A 24706-nucleotide genomic window follows, 5' to 3' on the forward strand; every position below is an offset into this window, starting at 1 on the left:
ACTATACCTAACAACATGAAAACCGAGAGAGAGAGAGAGAGAGAGAGAGAGTCGGAATAATAGATTTAACGACCGCGCGCGGGGTGTTCAAAGATTCATCTGCAGACCGGAATGTAGCGTCGAATCATTTTGTGTCGCATCTGTTTTCCCGGCTGTATCGACCGCCGTATCATTGAACACCCGAGAACAGGGAAACGGCATGAGAGAGAGAGAGAGAGAGAGAGAGAAAGAAAGAGATGGCAGGAGAGAAGGTCCGGGATGTGAATTTTTAGTAATAATTGCTCGTTTATATATCTCGCCGTTGCGTCTCGTCCGGGGGAAAGGGATCCGATTGTTGGGCCTCGCGCGGCGCAAGCGGGTGCTCACCTATATAATATAGCACGTAAAAAAATAATAAAAAAAAGAATCTCATCACGTTTGTACAAACCCCGTTTCACAAGGGAGGGGGCGACGACGCTCCTTTCATTCTCGGTCCACACGCGGTGTGTGCGACCGTCGAGCTCGAGTTTTTACGCAAAGACGACAAGGAATCGCACGGAGTCGCACTTTTTGCATCTCCCATCACACGGCTTATATATACGGGGTGGACGACCCCGTCTCACCCTCGCTGCAACACACGAGCCCCTTCGCGAGACTTGTAATATAAATTTCTACAACGGAGACACGCGAGGGAGACACTAAGGAATTTTTACATCTTCTCGAATTAAACAAACAATTGACTATTTTTAATGTTCGTATATACCTTCGCTCTCCTTCGGACGCCCCGTATAGAGTCCTCGTACGGAACGTTCGTTTCGCGCGTTCGTTCGCCATTATCTTCTCTCGCGCGCAACTCGCGAGAGAGACTACTGTTTGTTATCACGAGGATATACGCAATTTATTCACGTACGTTGTATACACACGTAATCGCTCTATCTTCGATAAGCCCATCGGCCGTAGATACATCGCGACTCAGCCTATATGATTCCGATGGGGAAAATGAACATATGATCCACTTTTGTACGCTCCTCTCTCGATGTGATTAGAGACTTTGATATTGACTTTTTTTTTATCCCTATATGTGTAGCCAAGAAGCGGAGTCGATACACCTCACGCACCAACTTCTTTCTCTCAACTTTAACACTGATTTACTAATATTAATTAATTCAACAATAAATAATATTAAAATAATGAAATATAAATTCAATAAATTTTATTATTGAATTAATAATTATTAATTTAATAATAAAATTATGATATAAACAATAAATAAAATTATTGGGACTCTCGATGTGGAAACAATTTAAATTACTATAATTTTTTCCATTCGTCACAATTACTTCTCCAAGTTTTCAATCACGGTATATTACGTAATAATTAAATTTTATAAATTGCCGGTAAATTAAATCGAATCGCAGATTGATGATTGTCAATCGAGACGACGTACGCCGTCGTCAAAAGTTATTTGTCGCGACAAAGTGCGTGGCGATTATGCAATTTTACGATTCCACGTGGCATGTCGTTCGCGACAGAGTCTCCAAATTCAGCCATCAATTCGACCGATTTCGGATATATACGCCGGTATTTATTCCCGCGATCGTTCATGGCCGTTACGTATCGACTCGACCGTCTGCTGATTTTGTACTCTTGCTATTTTCCGCGAATTCTAACCGCGCGGGGAGGGAGCGGGCGATCGAAGAGAGTCGAGCACCGAACGCGCCGATTTCCCGGTTTCCGACATCTCGAGCATGGAAAAAAAAATACTGTTGCTACAACATAATAATTTGTGATAATTTTCGCCCATCAATTCAAAAGGGTTACAGGAACTAAAATGCTTTGGACGTGACTTATATATAATTAACTGAACTCTCAGTTTCAATGTTGTGACGTACAATTATACATCTCTCAATCATACTATTTGTTGTCCAGAAACCACATTAGAGAGGTAACAATAATGCTTTGGTTGAGACAATCACATATATGAAGATATTCTAACCGAATGTCATTTATCCTAAGCACTACGGTTGTGAGAACCGTACTGATAAGCATACGTTAACAGATGTATGCCATGTAACATCAATATACCTTAAATTGCCTGAAAACATGCATTTCTTTTCCAAACATCGAGAGTATTGTTGTAACATCCAAAGCAATTTTTTCCGTGAAAATAAACGACCTAACTTAATAATTAAGCCGCAACGGCCCGAAGGCAATCGCTTCGATTGTCCGTCGTTTATTCGAGTTCCGGCACGCGCATATACACGCAGAACTTTCTTTTCTACAAAATTTTACCCTTTATCTGCGATCGGAAACCGGAGATCTCGCGGTAGGCTCGCGCGCTCCGATCCTCCCCGGAAGAGAAACAAAAGTCATCGTGTCGGCCTAAAAAAAAAACGGAGGGTCACTACTCGGTAAATTCGCGGCGGGGACCTGCCTTTTCTTCCCCCCGGGAGGAGATTCTCCACCGAACGGTTTTTTATCCCGCGCTCGCGCGATTTTTCACGACGCACTTGCTGAAACGCATCGTCATCACCATCATTATCATGATCATGGTCATTATCATTATCATTATCCCGTTTTCCCAATCGATTCACCCCATCATCGCATCCACCGATCGCGATCACTGTCAATCGCCGGCGGTTTGAAAAGACTGATAGCGTTAAAAAAAAAAAGAAAAAGAAAGGAAGGATGATTCCCGCGCGATCGTCATCGTTTCTCCCTGATAGCCTTGCTGGTATCTCGGAACAAGAAATTAAATCAGGGGAATCGCGATCACGTCGTAATTTCGGCGAGTTATCTTAAATTTGCTGGTGCTGTATACGAATGATGGAACGAATTAGCGTCGTTTTCCGTAATCGTTTCGCACATACGCGGAGATTATATAATTATACTGGTTTTTCGCGACGGAAAAAAAGAAAAAGAAAACGGACAGGCAAGACCGAATGATACACCTCGTCTCGTAACCCCGCAAGAATTCTTGCGCGACACGTCGAAAGAGCAAAAAAAAAACAGAAGAAAAAAAATTGCCGGGGCCTCGACGGCGCGCGTCGTCGGTGGCACTTTCCGCGCGATCGCGACGAACAACGATGATCCTCCACGGCGCGGCGCCGCCGTGCCGCGCCACTCGGAAACACTATTACACTTCCCTACTTGGAAACGTCGAATTATTATCCGAGGAGGGGGGGGGAGGGGGGAGGGCGAAACACCCCCGCCGCGCTGTCGCTTTAATTAACGAAGAGGGAAAGAAATCGCGAGAGGGATGACTTACAAGTGGATCGACGATCCGCTCGACGAGGCCGTCTATACAAACTCGAATAGAGATGAGGAGAAAGAGGAAGAGAGCAAGGATAAAGAAAGGAGGGGGAGGGGAAGTAAAAAAAAATCGTACTCACGCATACCATTTTACACACATGTAACACGCGCATTAACGAATAGGAAAAAAAAAATGATAGTCTACTGTGCTGCATACGTATTTAAATTAACGGAGCATTAAGTAAGCATGGGTGTGCATCTTAGATGTATTAGAGAACCTTCATCACCACCATCACCATCACCACCACCATCACCATCACCACCACCGTCACCGTCACCGTCACGCGTTTAGTGTTAATTATCGAAACGTTACTGCAGAGCGACGATATGGCAGGGGATGGCGATGGGAGAGGATGAATCGCGCGCGACGATTAGGATCTTCCATAGCCGTAGACTTCTTGCGTTTTACGTACGTTACCGGCGTCCAAAAAAGAATCGAACGAGTTACCGTTGTAATTAATCGTTATTGAAAGAGACGAGAGCAATCCGAGCAATTCAAACGCGCGGATCCACCTCGTGGATCCTTAGAGAGAATGAAAAAACGCCGTCTGTGAACGACTCACGGAAGCTAGCGATAAAAAAACATTTCAGATCCACGAATCTTTCGGAATATCCGGGAGATCTTAGTGTGTCGAGAATTTCTTAATTAAAAAAGTTTACGAGTCCGAGAGTATCTAGATTCAAAAATTCAACGATTACTGGGATTTTTGGGGAAAATCTTGAGCGTCCCAGGCTAGAAAGAATCTAAAAAGTCGCGTTTACGTTCGGCCACTGACACTCTTCGTGAAAAAATAATACGATTCTTTTTGGACGCGTAATATTCGTTGACGATGATTTCGAGCACTTTAGTTAACGTAGGTGTACAGTCATTATACTTATTACGTGTTTCGCAGTCCTTGTACAATAACGAGTGTACCTCTTAGCGCCACCAAGAAGACGATGCCGCGTCCTGATACGTCGATGCGTTTCCAGACACCACGATCAGGACGCTCGATCGTCACAACTCGGTCGTTCTATCGTTATCATCATTCAGTTTCCAGCGAACTGGCCGACGCGACTTCGCGCCACTGATAACAGAGCGTAAAAGCCTTCGCTGTGAAGGATATACAATTAAAAAAAAAAAAGAAAGAAACAAGGACAAGCGAACCTCTCCCTCGTCTCATCCCCCCCCCTGGTAAAAACAAACTCGCTGGGGATAAAAATCGTCGCTTTCATTTAATCTCACAACTGTGTTTCACACGCGATTCAATTGCGAGTGCGGTTCCCACTGACGGATTGTAATGTATGTATAATTTTTCAGACGCGGTTACGAAGAAGACAGCGTAAATTGTTCATTATTTCGTCGTTGTATTATGTATTGTTTATATCTCTCGACAGAGTACCACGTATATACAATAATAATTATAATAAAGATCGACTAGTGTATTTCGAATCCGACTGACAACAATTAAAGAATTAAATTGACACGTGCGTCTCTTTTTGTCCTATGAATTCTCCTCTCCAGTCACCAGATAATTATTTCTACATTTAATTTTAATTATTAAAAATCATCGGCACAGCAAGCGAAAATAATCGCCAGAAGTTTCGAAAATTATCAATAGGACATCCTTCCGTCGAATATCACGCTATCATACCTAAGTATTCAGAACTGTGCAAAATAATTAATTGTTGCAATTTTGTCTTGAAACGCTATATAATTATGAAATTGACTTAGAATTAACGGGAGCACTTGACAGATGTCATAATATTTAACAGCATATAGTATTATAGAGGGAAATGTGCTGGAACGTGAAGTTAGCACATCATTTCTTTTTTTTTATTATTATTATATTAAAAATGCCGAACATTTCTTTATATTTATCAGAAACAGTAGAACTGTGGAAAGTGCTACTGGAACTATCATTGTTTTTTAAAAATTAACAAAATGTTATGCTAACATAGGCACTACGGAACAATAGAAAACGTTTCCATTCGTCGCTTTCAGACAAAAATTAATGTAAGCGAAATATAATAAAAAGAGAAATCCTTCCAAAGACTTGTATATTCAAATAATTAAGGCTCGTTGCGGAAATATATAGTTTCGTCGAAACCAAAGGGGCGCGCGCGCGCAGTTTAAAGGATTAAACGTCCGTGCAGGGCGCGTAATCGCATTTTTTGACTTTTCGTTCCCTTCGATTGCGATTTTATTGCGTGTCTGGAAGAGTACGCCTCGGTCGCCGGGATAACGAGATTCGCGTGCGATTCGCTCGTCGCGCGTTTTTTTGCATGAAAAAGAAAGAGAAGTGGGTGGAAAACAGAAAAAAAGAGAGGGGAAAAGGAAAGGGAACGTAAGGGCAGATGTGCGCGCGTGGTTTTATTCCATAAAAGGCGAACTCACACGGAACGAAACCTCGTCTCCCCCCCCCCTCACCGGTTCGGGGCGCGGGGCTAATTGTTAATTAAGACGCGGATTGCCGTGCGGATTGACAATTTGCAATTGTAAAATCCGTTCCTCGCGCGTAATCTCGTTCCCGCGTGTATCCCGCCCGAGCGAATCTACCCGCCCGCCCGCCGCCGCGTTTCCAATCGCATCGAAATTGTTTCGCAAAGTACCGCTTCCACGCGCGGAAAAACGAATTTCGAAGAAAAGTTTCAGTACGAAGTGCGCGGCGGCGCGGCAGCGGTCGGAGGCCGCGAGGCGTTGCGTAAAAAACTTCGGAGAACGTCCTAACGTGAATTGGGAAAAAAGAAATTCACGAAGAGCGAAATTCGTTTATCGGACTGAAAATTACAATAAAAATATGTATACATCGCGCGCGCAAATAGATAAATCGTATAATTTGATAATCGATTTGTTCTACGAAAAGCGTAAAAAATTTTCTAATTTGTACGACTTATTTCCAATTCGTTGCGTGTTTTTTTTTTTAGCAGACATGTAGTTTTCTGAATAAATATATATTTTTCTAAGGGGGGGCGGGCATAATACATTCCTCCCGCGCAATTTCTTCCCGGCGGAGGGAAGATTCCTTCCGTCGTTCGGACAGGCTACGAAGTATATAAGAAATAATGTGAAGTAGGTCAATCGTATTTTAAGTCGGCGAAGTCTATACACTTCGATGAGCGGGGGCCAGCTGCAGCCTGAGATAAGAGGCGTCGCCCACGTCACGCTTCTCCCATGAAACGGAAAAGCGGAAAATTTACCCCCCATAATTCCCCCGGAGTTTAATCCACCCTCCTCCCTCATTCTTGTACTCTCCGTATAAATTTCGCGCGCCCATGCGACACAACGGCGAGATATTAATTAATTAATCGACGAAGAATCGATTCCCTTCTTCACAAACTCCATCTTTCTCTCCCTCTCTCTTTTCTTTCTCATTTTACTATAATTTAAATCGTTGTTTACCTTTAAACTTACCTTTAACTGTTGTTTCAATATTTATTTTTATCTTCTAAATTAAACTTTTATTTTTTTGTGCAAATGAAATTAAACAAAAGTGATAAACTTTTCGCGAGACTTTTTTTCAGTACTGAAATCACGCGACCAAGAATCTCCAAAAAAAGTTCCAGAAGTTTCCGTGAGAGAGGAAAATCGAATGAGAGAGAGAGAGAGAGAGAGAGAGAGAGAGAGAGAAAGAAACAAAGGGAGAAGTGAGTTAAACACTCGCGAAATAATCCACTTTCTATCACGCCAAACCGATTCGATTGAAACCAATCCGATGGCCCGTATCGGTGGGCGTTCTGATTTTCGTTTCACACCCCTGTGAACCCGTTGCCATTCCACCCCCATACGAGGCCAATGCGAGAGGGGAGCTTGGCGCGCTGTGGAGCAGCAGGTAAGGACCGCGTCCCAGTTTTACGCTAGCCATCAGGACTACTAGTGCCCGTCGGAATATACAATAATAATAATAAATAATCGTTACAATTGCATTAAAAAAAGGAAACAAACGAAAGAGATTTCGTTTCGTAGCAAATCTCGCGTGGTATCGTTTTAACGTTCATCTCGATTTGAATAGATTTCTGAAATCGGCAAAGCAGTAATTCAGTTTAAAAGGAAAAAAATTAGTTGGGCCATAATTAATTCAATAATTCAGATTTCATATTACAAAATTAATATCAATTAATCGTTAACATACATCTATTCGTTGAGCCAATTTAAAATTAAAATATCTAAAATTCAAGAATTTTCGTGAAAAAGAGGGAGAAAATAATTGATCATTCAATTCTTTGGAAATATCAATTGAGTTTGTCATTATGACGAATGCGAGTGACGACGCGATCGCCGCCGCGGACTCGTCGAACAAGTCCGTGGACCTCGCGCGGAAGGAGCTGGCCGCGATCCTGGGCAAAATAGACGACCTGAGACTTCCGGCCAAGGTCTGGCGGCTGCTGCGCGCCCGTTCGCGACTGCGACCGACGAAACTGATAAAAGTTCGCGCGTGGCACCTGTGGCTCGTCCTGCTGCTCGCCACGTGGCTCGCGGTGCAAGTCGCGTGGACTTACGTGTTGGCGTATCGATACAGCAAGGTGAGAAAGACACGAATTCCATCGTTGTTCGATAATTTACTTCTATTTCGACGTCGATACAACGTTCCTTCCTTCGTTGTGAAATGGATTAAAATTGAAATTATCTAACTCCGTATTAATCCCTCGATTAGACGTCGCTTCGATGTGGAATGGATTAAAACTAAAATTATCTAACTCTATATTAATCCCCCGATTAGATGTCACGTACTATAGATATCGCGAACTTTATTTTCACTTATCCAGGTAAATTAATAATCACACTTGAGACGACAAAACTTAAACGACGAAGCTTACGTTCGGTCGATCATAATCGCGATTAAAGATAAAAGTTCCAATTCAGAATTTAAGAAGAATTAATTTTTTTTTGTTAGAAATTAATCGCGCCTCGTTGAGTCAAGTGGGCCAGTTGACTGAGCGAATCGGTTGTTTCAGTGCTGGATAACGACGCCCTCGTTTGTGCAAAAACTTTTCCGACCGCCGCAGGACTGCTCGATCTGCCAGGATGTTCAACAGGTTGACAAACTCTCCGCCGTCGATCCGACGATCTTTGAACAACGGTACTAAAACGCGCGACCTGCGTATTATTGGCTCAGCTAATTCATACGCGGCATTCATTCCATTTCCGAGAGAGAAATATCACTCACGTCGGTAACGGCACACAAAAAAAAGATTCGTTTATTCCCAACTAATTTACTTATGGCATAAAAGTGGCATAAATCTCTAAAATTTTTCAAATTATATTTCGATTATCCACTTGCAAAAATCTCGCTAATTACTAATCTTGTTAATTTACTTATCTGCTGAAAATGGCGAAATATGTCGAAAGACCCCATTTAAAACATCATTTATAAGAAGAAAAAATATTTGCCTATTAATTTGTTTATTTAACAACAATATTTTTGCTAACAATAATCTTATTTCTTAAGAACCAATTCACCTCACCACTATTTAAAAGAAGGGAACTTAACGCTGTAAATTCTTCTAATTATAAGAATTAATTTATCACACCCTGATAAATTTACAGTCATACTTGCTCGAGGACTTCACGCTTGCAATTTAATTATTTTACACTCATTTGCGAAATGTTCAGCAATAATATCCCCGCGTGAGCAGCTTATAACGATTCGGTATCTCTCCACGATTGTACTTTACTTGTAATCAGCTACGCGTATTCAGGGAAGCCGGTGGTGATAAGCGACGCGATGGCCAACTGGACGGCGCCTAAGGTGTTCTCCTTCTCGTTTTTCAAAACGCTCTACCGCGGGGAGGAGGCGAGCTGCCAGTTCTTCCCGTACAAGACGGAATTTCGGAGTCTACAGGACGTATTCGACATGAGCGCCGATCGAGCCATGATGGAAAAGGGCACGATGCCGTGGTACGTCGGCTGGTAAGTGACTCGGCATCGCGTTTAATCCTTGGACCCGTAGAGAAGGAACTAAAGCTCTTGTAATACTGGATACGCATTGGAGGTTGAGGATTGCGAATTGGAAATTAGAATGATTGTCATCAGCCAATCAAGAACAAAACGGATTATTGGAATTAATATCTGACTTGTCAAATTCTACACTGAGAAAAAAATTGTTTTGAAATAACTAAGTGGCGTTTTATTGACAGTTTTTCTTTAATTCAATTATACAATGCTTTTGAGTTAAACATATGAGTTAATATATTTTTGTTAAATTAACAAATACTTGTTAATTCACAAAAATATCATTAATGTTGTTGATGTATGTTTAACTCAAAAGCATTGTATAATTGAATTTAAAAAAAACTGTCAATAAAACGCATTTAGTTATTTCAACAATTTTTTTCTCAGTAAGTAATTATTTGACAGCCCATGACTGCCATGTATAGTTGAATGAATTAAGAAATATTTTTTTATTTTACATTTTTTTCTTTCACCATTAGTGTAATCTCCAATTTGCAATCTCTAATGTGTACAGTATAACGGGCTTGTGTAACAAGGAAGCTGTTGAGACTCCGCAGTTTCTTTTTCGTGATACTTTCGATACTTTAGATTTTTTTATTTCTCGTCGAAATAATTTTCCCTTCCAGATAATCTTTCGAGAAATCTCGACAACAGTCTTTCATGCTCAATCTAAAATTATCGGAATCATTTCGTTGCTATTCGAGTCCTCGAAGATTATGAATTCGGGAGAGAGATAAATGCATTCATTTAACTTTCATTTCCGTTTCACGCGAAGATGAAGTTTAACAGATAGAATAAGTGCGCGACAAATGAGATTTTCCGGTGTAACAGAATCGATATAATGAAATTTCCTTTGAAACTCAAATGATAAAAAAAAATAATAAAAGTGGAAATTATTACGAGGAATTTAACAAATTTTTCAAATTGCAGTGAATTAATAATGAATTTTTCATAAGCTCCTTACGACTGGCGTACAAGCGAAACGCTTGTCATTTTTAAATGTTATTAACAATTATAAATTTCATTATCGGAAAATCATCGCGTTCGCAACGACATTAAAATAATCGCGAGCGTGGATAAATCAGCGGGTCGCGCAAAATGTAAATGCACGACGGATTCGCTCGCCGATCGACGCCGCGCCGCGCCGCATTCCTCCGCGGGCGCCGTCCTGCACGCGCGCATAATTATCGAAAATACGGGGGATATCAATTTTAAATTGATATCCCGCGCGCGGACGACGGGAATAAATAACATTTCACTCGCGGACAATTCGTAATTGTCATTTTTCCGTTTTGTTCAATGCACCGCGGAGAGGCGGAACGCGAGACGAATGCCAAAGCGATCGCCGCCAATTATTATCGCGCGCGCGACGACGGGCGGCCGCGCCGCGTCGAATCGTCGCGGGCAAATTAAACAAACAACTCATGTAATAATAAACGATTTTACTCGCCGATCGCGTGATTGTCATTTTTTTTTTGTTCAAACCGTGCATGCATGTATGTACTTAATTAACGCAACGACGCGACGCTCTCGCCCTTTTCGCAGCGGCACTCCCGACGATTATGCTCGCGACACGCTCTAAACAATCGCGCGACCCTCGTCCGATACTCGCGGCAGTAGTTTGACATTTCGACAAATTTAATTAACGAGCAGACAGCTAATAATAAAATATAATAAATTCACGGTTAATTAACGCGACGTGGGTAATAATGTACGTTTATTCTTTACAGGCGCTCCTCGTAACGATGAATTTTTAATTAGATGTAGCACACAGGGTTTCGATATTGCAAGGATGCCAAAATTCGCCAACTCTATTACGTACAATGTGACGATCGTCCGATACTACACGCTTCTCTCGGCATTGTCGATACTACACGCTCGTTTCACGCGATATTTAGTAACGAAAAAGTCCAGTTTAAATAATCCATAATTTACGACATCAGGATAAAATTCTATTTATGACTACATCTCTGTCGGGTATTATTCGAAATATACCCTCGTATATTTAATATATATTTTATGTAGATCAAGATATGTATTTTCTGATTCTTGAAATATTTTTCGTACTGCACGACACGTAAAATTATAAATGAATAAATATAAATTTTTGAATAAAATAAAAATAAAATTTTATCCTTAAATCTGGAACAAATTATAAATCATTAAAATAGGTTTAATTTCGTAGGCATAGTTAAAATAGATTTAATTCAAACATGATAAGACAAGAGATTTTTAACATTCAGATCATAGCATTAATTACAACATTAATTTCGCGATTTTAATCAAGAGATCGACTACAGCAAATGATCGCGGCAAATGTAGAAAATGCGATCGCAACCACAGCTGATTATTATCCGAGATAACTACGAGTATTATTCGACGAAACTACCCGCCTAACCCGCGCTGATCGATCGTGGAAATTCCACTGTATGAGTTGTACTACGATCGCACGGAGTTCACTTGACGGAACCGTCGGGATATTCTACGATAATTGTCTGGACTTCCGTAAATCGTACGAAGTATCGACAATCGAAATAATCACGACGATATTAAATCCATTTTATATAGTTTGCAATTTTGATTTCTGATTAGAATTCTAATTACGATCTCGTATCAAATTTTAATTATGTATTTGATTATTGCATTTTAATTATATTTTACATATATATGAAATATATATTAAAACATATATTCATCATAAATAAAAAAAATATATTAAATATGTATTACTTTGAAATGCTTTCGTATTAAAATTATCAATACAATTCTACATATTTCGATTTATGACATGAATATAAGTCGTCCAAAAGGGATTTTTTTCTGCTATACAAGAGTGCGTTTAGATTTCCCGCTAGATATCATTTTATCTTTGAGATATCTTTGTTTAACTTTTAGTGAACATCAAGGATAAAATGATACTTGCACCCAGATGAGGAATTTAAACGCAGCTCAGATGAACGAAAAATCAGGATTACTTGAATTCAATTATATACAGCTTCGGCACTTTGCCCGAATAAATCGCGTGTGAGAAATCAACAGTCGAGGTAATAGATTGGAAATACATTCCCGATGAGTATGACGTTAGATGCAGCGCGGGTCGTCGTCAAGATTTCGCGAGGATCCGACGACAACTTTACGTCGACGTTACTGCGGAACTTCTCATCGCGACCGTCGAGATCTTGATCATTGTTTCGATCGACCGGAAGATCCGCGCTCAAAAATGGCATGCCTATCGCGATCATTAAAAAATTTTAGACGAATTTTTCAACAAATGAAAAACTCTTGTCAGCCCAGCGCCCAATTACGACTATCTTATTATATATATTTGTTTTCATGCAATATTTATTCCCTTGAAAGGCTTAGGAATACAATTCGAATACGATAAGGCGAATGATTGTTGGAGAACGGGATGATTTTTTTATTCCTGTGATTAGCATGATTACTTACGTTCAGTAGCGAATTTCTGGTCTCATTGGGCGAACGTGTGGAATCTTGAAGCCTCCTAAGGATCTCCTAATCACTGCACTGCTTCTGCACCGCGTTTATAGTACTCGTGACACACTTTGTTCGAATAAATCGCGTGTGAAAAAAATCAACAGTCGAGGTAATAGATTCGAAACATTCCCGATGACGTTAGACGCAGCGCGGGCAAGATTTTCCGAGAATCCGATGGCAACTTCTTAAGGATCTCCTAAATCGAGCTTAATCTCACTGCACTGCTCTATGTTTATGGTACTCGCGACGCACTTTATCCGAATAAATCGCGTGTGAGAAATCAACAATCGAGATAACAGATTCGAAATAAGTGCATGTACATTCCCGATGACGTTAGACGGACCGTCCGCGTCAGCAAGATTTCCCGAGAATTACAAAAATCCGACGACAACTTAAATTCATATCGCGCTACAACGAATATCGTAACCTCTCTTCGTGACCGTCGCAAGATCTTGATCACAGAATTAAATTTTTTTCTCTACTTATGCTTATGTAATCGCTCAAGGATAAGTCGATTGTTTCGATCAACCGGAAGACCCTCGAGCCGGCGAAATTCGCGTTCCGGTAAATGGAACGATCGACCGGGGAGACCCGGAATCCGGACGATTCCGAAACGGGCGGCGAGCTTTCAGTGCTAAACAACGGCCAACTGCAATGCTACGTTTATCGACACTCGCGACGCACTCTGTTCGAATAAATCGCGTGTGATGAAAAATCAACAATGGGGATAATAGATTCGAAACATACATTCCCGATGACGTTAGACGCAGCGCGGACCGTACATACGTCGACGCTACCGCGGATTTCTAACCTCTCTTCGCGACCGTCGCGAGATCTAATTCGAAAATTCTCACTGGATATACTTATAATGCTTATGTAATCGCTCAATTCCTATCAATCAAATTGTTTCGATCGACCGGAAGATCGTCGAGCCGAGAAATTCGCGTTCCGGTAAATGGATCAATCGACCGAGGAGATTCGGAATCCGGACGATTCCGAAACGGGCGGCGCGGCGGCGAGCCTCGGCGAGCTAAACGGCCATAAACACGTCGTTCGCGGATATACACGTATACATCTATTGACGGAGCCATCGATCGCGACGATATATGGTAATTGACGCGCACACGCAATTAACTGGCCCCGGTCGCTAAATTCCCGCGCCACGATTCTCGCGCCCGACGCGAACTCCGACACGGGAAAGAGAGAGAAAGACGGCGCGCGCGACAACACGACGCTCCGTTTGCTCCGATCGCACTGAACTGGTGGTAGGCGCGGCGAGCGGGAGGGGGAGGGGGGCGCAAGCCCGAGGGCGACGAGGCGTGCGAATCAAAACAAAACAAGGCGGTCGCGCGCGCCTACATTCCGGGAATCGGCGTGTAAAATGTAAACTTGTAGCGTACGTGCCGTCGCGCGTGGGACAATATTTTTGAGAGAGAGATTCCTCGGGCGTTTATTCCAAGCGATATATATGTATTTTTTTTCCTGCGCGCTATTAATATTCAAACATTTGCTGTACGCTAAGTAAACCGGTCTTTTGTCCCCTTCTTGATTGTTTCATTGTTATAAATAATTGAAAGAAGCGGAAAATGGATTACCTCACTCATAACGGCGATTCTAGCTGCATTATTAGCTTATCTTCGTTTCGGTCTGTGTATCGATTGGCTTATTATGAAATTTTATGCACTTCTTCTCCCCCTCCCCTTAATTGTTGTTAATAGATAAAGCGAGAAAAGCATTCGGTTAATGATAATTTTCGCAGTATTATTGCTTTATTGTGCAGTCAGCGTGTGCCAATCGATTGATATAATATTAGATAAAGAAGAAATAATTATAGAAAGTAATTAGATTACATATCTCTTTACTATACTATTTTTCCGTCTGCCGGTTCTTATAAATGACGAAAGTGGAAGGTACCTTATCAATGACAATTTTCTCGGTATCATTATCTTATGTCCAGAGTCTGTCATCATTGATTAATATAATATTAGATGAAGAAGAAGTTATTAGAAAATATAAATGGCACTATAGAAAGCTGCACTTAATTGGCGTGGAAAAAGTCGTTGCAATTGATAATGAGCACTTGATATTTTTATTTTTAAATTAGAAACCTTCCGAACAGTTTTCTTAGATAAAAACAAAGAATATACATATGAAAGATTGAAAGAAGATTGCATTAAGATTACTTTAAAAATTATGTATATATTATTTTATATAATATATATGTATATTACACTAATATAATAATCAGACATAAGATTATATATCATATAATTATATATTAAATACATGTAAAAGGACATAAAATTATATTATTATATAATTTTTGTGCGGCACGCGTCCACACACACAAAGAAATAAAGAGTACAAAAATTTAACAACTACTTTGTATATTTATAACTGTGAATGAATGAATCGATATCCTTTTAAATGTCCTAATTCAATGTCCTTTTAGTAATAATATACTGATTCAAATAATAAAATTTTGCCTTTCATTTGATATTTATACTATTTGACAGTATATTATTACTAAATTACATGTGACGATCGTAGCGCAAAAACTACACGTCGGCTTTCTGGTGCCAGAGACCTAGGTTCGAATCCACCCCGAACAATTATAACTCTAAATCGACTGTAATCACGATTTGGAAGCGATCGTCACCTCTCGGCAAAGACAAAAACCACCGAGAGTAATTCTACCCAGGAAAGTCTCTTCTAATGAGCCGTCCGAATTAAAATAATTTTAAAAGTTAAAATATATTAAAATATATTATATAATGTCAATGTAAATAATAAAGCATTCGAGTAAATTTCGTTCTTTTAACTCAAATGACTAATCATATATTTTAACTTTTTTTTAGTTAAATTTACTAGTGGCGATCGTGGCGCGAGGAGCTGCGTGGCAGCTTTCTGTGCCAAATATCCAGGTTCAAATCTACTCAGAACCTATACTTAATTCTAAAATCGATTTCAATCGATTTGAAAGCGATCGCCATTATATAAGGCGATCTCGGAAGGCAATAACAAAACTGCACCGAGTATTTCTGCCAAGAAAACCTCTTCTAACTAGCTATTCGGACCCGACGTTAAAACTATAGTAGGTCCCATATGAAGAAAATTAGGTATTACTAAAAGGACCTTGTATATACACAAGATACGTGTCGTCTCTTAGAACGTACTCTCTAAAAATGCATCGCTGGAATCACTTTGTAGTGTATATGTTTTCTAGTTGGCACACTTATGACTGATATAATTATGATATATCATATATGTGTGATTATTACAGTTATAAGTAAGCCAATGGAAAATCATATACACTACAAAGTGGTCCCACCGATACATGTTTAAAGAATACGTTCTAAGAGACCCAACGTATTTTGTGAGTTAATTATACTTGCCTGCGAGTATTTTCACGGCTTCCGACACTCGCCTCGAATCACCAGCGTTCGTGTACGATTTCGTTAACAGGCTTACGAAGAAGATCCACACTACCATGCAATGTCACGCCGATCGAAAAATTTTTTGTCGACAGAAAATCTCGATGAGACCGATTGAATTTCGCATTTCCGAAAAATCGAACGGAAATCATCAGAGAGGAAAAAAAAATATTTTTAGCTTTCTCTAATTACCTTCTTACGTTCCATGATGCTTTCTCACGGTTTCTTTTTAACTCTTAGGAGCAACTGCGACGAGAAGGTCGGCGTAATATTGAGGCAGCATTATCAGAGACCGTATTTTCTTCCCGCTACTGCTGAAAGCAAGAAAACGGATTGGATTTTTATGGGAAGCAACGGCTACGGCGCACCAATGCATGTAGGTTCTATCGAAAACTACGTTAAATTTACCGAAGATACCGAAGATTACGTGAGATTTATTTCACTAAATAACAATCGTGTAACGCGACATTCTTTAATAAAAAGTGACGTCTGTCAAAATTATTTATTGACGTGCACAATATACTTTAATAAAAATTTATTAATAATTATGTGCCATATTTTTTCAACAAATAAATATATGTACATGCAGTAATTTACATAAATATCTCAAAATTTTGTATTTTATTCAATCAAATATTTGCAGATTAATTCAATCTCTGTAATTATTTTTATCTTGTTTTATTTTAATTTTAAAATAAATATATTTTAGTTATATTTATTGTAAATATATATTTAACGTTTAAATGCGCTCTTGTGCATGTTCAAGTATACAGACGATTGTCATTAATCGTACATTTTGAGAATATGAAATTTTTCAAGGTGGACGATGTGGATTATCCCTCCTGGCAGGCGCAGATAAAGGGTGAAAAATTGTGGATTTTAGATCCGCCGAGGGAGTGTCACTACACATGCAAGAGGCTGGAAGTGATTGTGCATGCCGGAGAGATAAGTGAGAGAGCCGCGTTCGATATACATGCCAATAAATAATGATCGAATTAATTGCAAAATTAATTGCTTCCCTTCCCCCCGTTTGGCGCTAAATGCGGCCTTCTGATCGACAGTCGCATTCAATGTTGTTTCGAATTGAGAATCAGCTCGGTCGTATTTAACGCTAAAATGCGGATACACTTTGTTTATGTCCTTGAATCACGGCGAAAGATTTATTTCCTTTAACGGTGTTTTAAATTGTTGATTTAATCTTTTTTCTCTCGAAAATAAATAAAAAAACTTTAGCAGAAGCCTTTTAAATAATTACGATCGCTAATAAAAATTTACTTTATAAATTACTTTTATCACACACTATATTGCGCTTTCCTCTCCTCGCGTCGTTCTGATAGCATTGTGATTTTTCAATTGCAGTCGTCTTGGATACGAATCGTTGGTACCACCAAACAAAAATCATTTCCGAGGACATGAGCATTACTATCGGAGCTGAGTATGACTGAAGCGGAGTAAAGTTTGATAGCTGACTTATAGCAGCAGATTCTCATTCGTTGCGTAACGACGAATGTGTTATAAAAAAGTTCCTGTATGCAAATGTATCAAATAATAAAATGTGATGAGAATAAAGTGCAGTGTTCATTTTATCATTATTCATAGAAAACTTGAAAAGAAGCAGTTGAAAGGAAGCACTCTAATTTATTTCGCCTCGATATTCTGACATTAATCATTCAATCTGTCGAGTATTAGAAAAAATAACATGAATAAATCCACGTATATAAATGTACAGATAAAAGTATGGAATAAAGTATAGAATTAAATGTATTATGAAAAGCGTGTAGAAAGAAGAGCATGTTAAAAAGTTTATCATTATTAAAACACTTCAGTTCTAAAAAGAAGCTGGACAATTTTACTTTATATACTTCGTAATCAATTATGTCATTTAAACTTATCTCTCCTTCATTGGATTTATAAAACATTTACATTTTTCAGAATAATAAATTGAATAACTTGAGAAACACCGTTTCAATTTTCATAAAGTATATTACAGAACTACAGCTTGAAGCTATTACTTGTTTGATAGAGAAAAAAAATCAATTTACTTCTAAAGTTACGCTTTTATAAAAATAATGAGTCATTCGAGAGCTCGCTCCATATCGCTTTATAAGTTAAGTTTTTATCATTCATATTTTCAACTCGAGCGAAACAGGACTTGTGACGGAGGTAACCCTATAACGCTCGGTTAGCCGCCGATACGCTCGTCCCACGGTGACGTATGCCCCACGAACGTGTGGTCGCGTGCTAAGTTTTACGGTTCTCCCCCGTGTGCGTGTGTACATGCGTGCGTGTGCGTGTGCCGCTAATCACGCGCTCGCACGAGGAAGGTAAAGGAGGAAACGGCCCCCGCGCACGGCACGGGCCCCTCATGCAGATGGCGAGCAAGCCGGGAGTCGCACCTGGCGGCAGGTGAGCCCCTACCGTGGGGGCTGCCCACCATTACGGGAGGGAAACGGGGAGGAGGGCGCGGGGGCCAATTCGAAGGGGATTCCCCGCTTGACTACCCTGTCGGTGCTCTAAACGTGACTCGGCCTCTGTCGCCTCATATAGCGATCATATGTTGGCCACTGACTGGCGTTGTTAAAAGGAAAGAGAGACAGAGAGAGAGAGAGAGAGAAGGGAAGAAGAAAAAGGGAAAGGGAGATCAACTGTTTCTTCGTCAAATCGAGAACTCACGGGATGATTGCACCTACTGAAAACTTCCACACAAATACAAACACATACATAGAGACAAAGTTTTTATAGTCTTTTTTTTATCTGAACGACAAAATATTTTGAAACGATGAAAAAGCCATCAGTAACACTAATGAAGAAACGCAAGTACTTGATTTTACTAATCATTAATGTTAATTTAAATGTTAGTTAAATATATATTACGTTTATTCTACATTGAATATTATTCTATTAATATATTGTAACTTTTTCTATTACATTTCTATTATATTGTGACTTACTAAATTATACAATAGTGTAAAAAATGATACATACTGTATTTAATTTTTTTAAATTAGAATTAACGCGTATTAATTAAAAAATATTATCTTTATTAATTTATATACTGAACGTAAAAGTGATATATGGTATGTATATTTAATTATCATAAATTGGCTATACTAAGATACTTTCGCGAATAAGTCTTATTAAACACAGTGTAAGACAATATTAAGTAAAATCAAATAATATTAGGACATAGACGGACGTGAAAAATTAATGCTACAATAAAATATATTATTTAGACGATTTCATTAATAATGATCGACTATTATCGTTAATAAAGTCACATAAATTCTAGCAGATTATGAAGAGAATGACGTTCCTCCTTAAATCATATTCGCGCAAAGTATATTCATTACATTTAATTACGTGGCTTGAGTTATACTTAACGACCAGTAGAAAAAAAAGTATATATTGTATTGATCGAATCAAAGTGTCATCATAATATATCAGAATTGAACAGATGATTAGAATGATAATAAAAAATTATTAACTTGGAATATATAATTTAAAAAAATATTAACTTAGAACATATGATTTCTTTACCCTTCTTGCCTTTCTGATTTGCTTTCATTTATAAATTTACTTATATGTATAACGAATCAATTACTATATTTATATAACTATTTTGCCATACAGATTACTATCTATCAAAAGATATAAACCGAAATTTACTGAATTATTTGTGAGATGTACTATTTCCATTTAATCTATTTCATAAAATAAGTGAGACATAAAATAAGTGAATAAACTTTCGGCGAAGTAAATTACGGAAGAACAAGTGAAATAAAATTTTCTCACTCAAAACGTGTAATTCATCTCGGATCCGCTGTTATTCTTTTCTTCTTTCATCCCGGACAGAACTGTTTGTACTTACGTGTCTCCAAAGTGATTATTAAGGGCTCTGAAAATTACAGAGAGTGATAGGAAGGGATGAAAAGGGGCGGGTTGAGAGAGGAGGGCGAAGAGCAGGGGTGGGAGAGACTTTGACGTCTCTCTGATGTATCGACGCCCATGTATTACATTGCATGTATATACACGCTGCTCTAGTTACGCCAATGAAGTACGCCTGTATGTCGTTTGTGTTAATTACGTGGGAACAGCGCGTATCTCCACTTTCATGTCCGATCTGACGTCCATGATCTATAAATGTTTGTGGCAATCGCTAATAAGTTAATCAACCGAGAGGAGGGGGTGGAGGAGAGATCCGCGAAACGTACGTCTCAAGTCTGTACCCCCGTGAATTATTCGATTACGCAAGACACACAGGTCCCCGACACAGGTCTCGAGTACTTTTATAACTTATTCAGCTACTTTTATATTTTATTCATCCTAACTTACCTCGACGAAATTGTTATAATTACGTTATCGAATTACCGTAATAGCTCTCCTTTAAACGTAACGGTAATGTGAGAAGTAACATGAGAAGCAACAGCACATTTCAATATTTTTATAAATAATCGAGTGTACCGTCGAATCCTTCTTCTTTTTTTTTATCACTGTCTAAAACCCTTCAAAGAGTTAATTTTTCTCCTTTTACCTATTTAGATTAGACTTAGCTTCGGCGTATAAGTGAACGACAAGCCGAGATTTTTATTCAAATAAAATGACGGGACATTTAATTATTACGCGATCACTTTGCTGCGCTACTTTTGTTGTTGGCAATCATCGGCCTGCGCCGCGCACTCGTCCGACCGAGTAGTCTGTGTAGAGTCCCATAATGCGAGCGTAATACTATGCGCGGAGAGCCGAGTGATGAAATAATTATAGATATCGATTTCCATAAAGAAAGTGTATACGGCTCGGCGACGACGAGGGAGAGGACGCGCGTCCGAGGACGACGCATCATCATCCCTCTGCGTTCCGCGCGTTCGGCGTTCGGGTTAACATTGGTGTAGAGAGAAAAAACAAAAAGACTAGGAAAGAAGAAAAACGAGTTACACATCGTCAAACGCGGGAACCCGTCACGATCGTTTTATTGCGGCGTCGCGCGAAATTCGCGTTAAAATCGCGGAGGAGGAGGGAGGGGGCGGGCGGGGGTGTGTGGAAAGGGGGCGGGGGACAGAGCGTCGGGGACACGAGTATCATCGCGTATTATCGCGATATCGCGGAGCGAAGGGGGTGAATGGGGGGAGGGGGAGGAGGAAGGCCGCGAGCTCTCTTTCGATTTAATTGCATTCCGCGGGAAGCGGGCGAGCGAAAAGCCGATACATCGAGACCTCGTTAATTCGCAAAAATCATTCCCGGCCTCGCCGGGGAGATCTTTTTGCGCCGATCGAATTTCACGCAACCGTCGGCCAATCGCCAATCGCCGGTTGGTCGTTCGCCGATCGGACGCGCACCAGGCGAGTGTTTTTTTTTTGCGCTCGAAGTCGAGAGCGCCGAGGACTGCGACAAAAATTGTCGCAGCTCTGACCGCGCCGGCGACTTTTCCTAGACTCATCATCGCCCGGGCCGGCATCGCCTGGCTCATTTAAATTTCGCGACGATGTAAATTTTTAGCGGTTGTATCGCGCGACGTTCCGAAATCCGCGAATTATTCGTCTATTTAAGCCATTGATTTTGCATCACGATCGAAAGAATTACTTCTTGTCCGCGGCTCTCTTTCATGGAACGCGCGCGCGATTTATTTCAGGTATTTCAGGGAAATTGCGAGAATATCGTAAAATAGAAAAGTGGGTCGCAACATTAAAAGGAGCCGCGCTATTATTTATGAACGGAGATTTCGCGACGGAGGCGGGCTATATTTAGCCCGAGCGAATTTACACCCCTTACAACCCCCGGCTCTCGCTCCCCGGGCTTGATGTCTCCATTTTCGTGAGCGGGCGCCACGCGAACGGCGGCGTGCATTCTTTCGAGGCAGGTAGATATATAAGCCGTGGGGGAGTGACTGCGTGTGCAGATAACGAGAGCACACGTTTTCTATCTTCCTCGCATGATCGATCCGATTTTTGCAGCTCAGGCCGTTTAAACGCCATCACCGCGCGCGCAAATTTCCGCCGCGCGCCGCGCCGCGCGGACGATCGAAAACCGGATTTAAATCCCAGCGGCGAAGTCTCGGCGGTTAACAACAACAACGGCAACGATTGCGCGCGAGGAAAGTCGATGTCGTCGTCGAAGCCCCACACGTAAACGTCGCGCCGCGCCGCGCCGTTCCGCCCGTGTGTGTGTGTGTGTGTGTGTGTGTACGTCCCCTCGATCTCACACGCGCGCCTGCGTGCCGCGCGCGCTCACGCACGCGTTTGCGCATCCGCACGCACACACGGATGAGGGGGAGCGCGAGCGCGCACGCGCACACACGCGAAAACGCTAAACGTGCAAGGGGTTGGTCGCGCGTACACGTGTGCGCGCGGGGCAGCAGCGTTATATACAAGTCGGGCACATACATATCGGTCGCCGCTATCGATTATTTTACCCATGTGGAACTCGCCCCTCTCCTCTCTGCCCGTTTCCCTCCCTCACTACCCGCCCGTCCCCCCGCGCGCCACGCGAGCGCCCCACTCGCGGCGTCGCGACGCCTCGTATAGAGCGTGATATCGACGTTACATCGCAGCTCTCACCCCCCTACACCCCTCTTCTCGTCCACGGAGCGCGGCGAGTCCCCTCCCTACTCCTCGTCGTCGAGAAACTACCCCCCCAGGACCGTAAAATTCTGGCATTAACGAGCCCTATTATTCCGGATGCCCCCGAAATGCGGAATTACGGGGAGAAGTAGAAAATTTGCTTACGCACGAAATTACGAAACGTAGAAATTTTTTTAAAGGGCAGGTTATTTTTATATTTTAAGAATCGCGAAGAGCACGCAACATATAATTCGAGGAGCGTCACGGCGTATACATACGTTAGGCACGGGCGTAATGCGCCGCGCTTTGATGTGAGAGCGACGGCGGCGGTCGGTTCGTATAAATTTAAATGAACGTAGAGGAGTAGCGCCCGGCCGCGGTCTGGGATTCATTACGCACTAACGCGCCGTCGATGCGGGGCGGGGAAATTGAATGAAGAGGAAAAAAAATGCAAAACAAATTTAAAAATAAATAAATAGCACGCGCGCGCGCGGCGTGTTCGTGCGTGTACGGAATTCGCCACGGGAAAATATTACTTGATATACGAATATTACGGAGCGCGCGTCTCCTCTTTGAATATTTATTTTCCCGCGCCGGGCATAATCCGCGGGACGCGCTTTAATCACGCGGCGAATTTATCCGCTCGCGCGCGCCTTAATCCGCCGCCGCTTCTTTCCGTTCGACTACTCGGCCCGCCGGATGTAACGCCGATATCGATTTCACTTTGTCGCGGATATCCGCGGACGTGGACCGCGATTCCGTCTGGGGAAGAAATACGTGTATCCCGAGGACGTGTACTCCTCGTCGCCGCCACCGTTGTGCGGGCACGACGTTAACGTTGCGTTGCATTACGCGTTTCCGCATTTCCCCTCTATCGCTCGGGCTTATCTAAATCTCGAAATCGAGATACCCGCAATATGCGTCCGGCGGCGCGTTCCATCGAAATTTTATCAGGCCGCGAAAGCACCCGGCGAATACTCGATCGCGGCGATCGATCGTTTTTCTCTCCTTCCTCTCTTACTTCTCTCTATCTTTTTCTCTGTCAGTGATGCGGCTTTTCGCGCCGAATTTCCTCCGTTGTCGATCGCGTTCGTCATTTTTCTCAATCTCTGCCGACGTCGATCATTAATAATCTGGCTGGATATTAACCTATCGATTATCAGGATTGAATGCATCTTGTATAAAAATAACGCAATTGGAGAACGCAATACGTGATAATAACACATTTTTACATTATTCATAAAGACACTTTCCACGTGTCCTTACGAATATTATAATATTGGACTGAACTTTAATAAACGTCTGAAACTTGTTAGACTTTTCAACACGCGGGTTAGAAGAAGTATAAGCTTTTCGTGTTATAACTCTCACTTCTTGCGTTCTCGCGACTTTCGATTAATTTCGCGAACAAAATCGAATCCCTTCCGATGATTCATCTCGGAAATTCCGCGCCGCGGAATCTGAAGTGCCGGCGAAAGTTTCCAATCCTTTCCGGAGAACGCCGCACGTAGAATCGGAAACCCGGCTTGGAAGCAAGACGGGAAGGCGAGGGGGATGAGTGAGTGGACGGGTGAGTCACTTGTATTGTAATTGCGGATGAATTGAATTGTAAATGGCCGCCTCTCTCTCCCTCTCTCTCTCTGTCTCTCTCTCGTAGTGCCGGGCAGCCAGCGGCATCGGCGTGCTGCACCCGCGGGCTGCATCCGACGAGCGCGCCCGCGATCGAACGGACATACATAAGTCTCCTTGTATTCCGAAACGGCTGTACTCCTTGGCAACTACTTAGCAAACAGTCCGGAGGCGCGCCCGCGGCGCTCTCCGGCTCTCTCTCGCACCGTTCGCGCGGTCGGCCGTGTACTTCCACAGCGCCGCGCCTATACACAGCGTCGCACAGTGGCTGGTGTTACACCACCCAGTCCCAGATTCCACCTTTTAATGGGGTATGCATGGATTCGCACTCTTTATCCCTGTCGTTTACCTCGCTCGTTTACGTCCGCCCC

General features: G+C 41.6%; 1 protein-coding gene across 1 annotated transcript; it reads left to right on the forward strand.

Moving 5' to 3' along the window:
* The first annotated feature begins 7181 nt into the window (after nucleotides 1-7181).
* LOC105454451 lies at nucleotides 7182-17707 on the forward strand. The gene is made up of 6 exons (XM_011697063.1): nucleotides 7182-7794; nucleotides 8227-8351; nucleotides 8957-9181; nucleotides 16393-16528; nucleotides 16972-17101; nucleotides 17512-17707. Exons 1-6 carry the CDS (start codon nucleotides 7522-7524, stop codon nucleotides 17595-17597), a joined length of 975 nt encoding a protein of 324 aa, XP_011695365.1. The 5' UTR covers nucleotides 7182-7521; the 3' UTR covers nucleotides 17598-17707.
* Nucleotides 17708-24706: the final 6999 nt, after the last annotated feature.

This window comes from Wasmannia auropunctata, unplaced genomic scaffold (genome assembly GCF_000956235.1).
Source record: "Wasmannia auropunctata unplaced genomic scaffold, wasmannia.A_1.0 LD335985.1, whole genome shotgun sequence".
NCBI classification, from domain to species: domain Eukaryota; kingdom Metazoa; phylum Arthropoda; class Insecta; order Hymenoptera; family Formicidae; genus Wasmannia; species Wasmannia auropunctata.

Excerpts from the sequence above, each read along its gene's own strand:
- LOC105454451 (XM_011697063.1), top strand. The coding sequence starts at position 7,522 with ATGACGAATGCGAGTGACGACGCGATCGCCGCCGCGGACTCGTCGAAC. Across the intron at positions 7,795-8,226 it reads TGGCGTATCGATACAGCAAG|TGCTGGATAACGACGCCCTC; the intron begins GTGAGAAAGACA and ends CGGTTGTTTCAG. Across the intron at positions 17,102-17,511 it reads TGTGCATGCCGGAGAGATAA|TCGTCTTGGATACGAATCGT; the intron begins GTGAGAGAGCCG and ends TTTCAATTGCAG.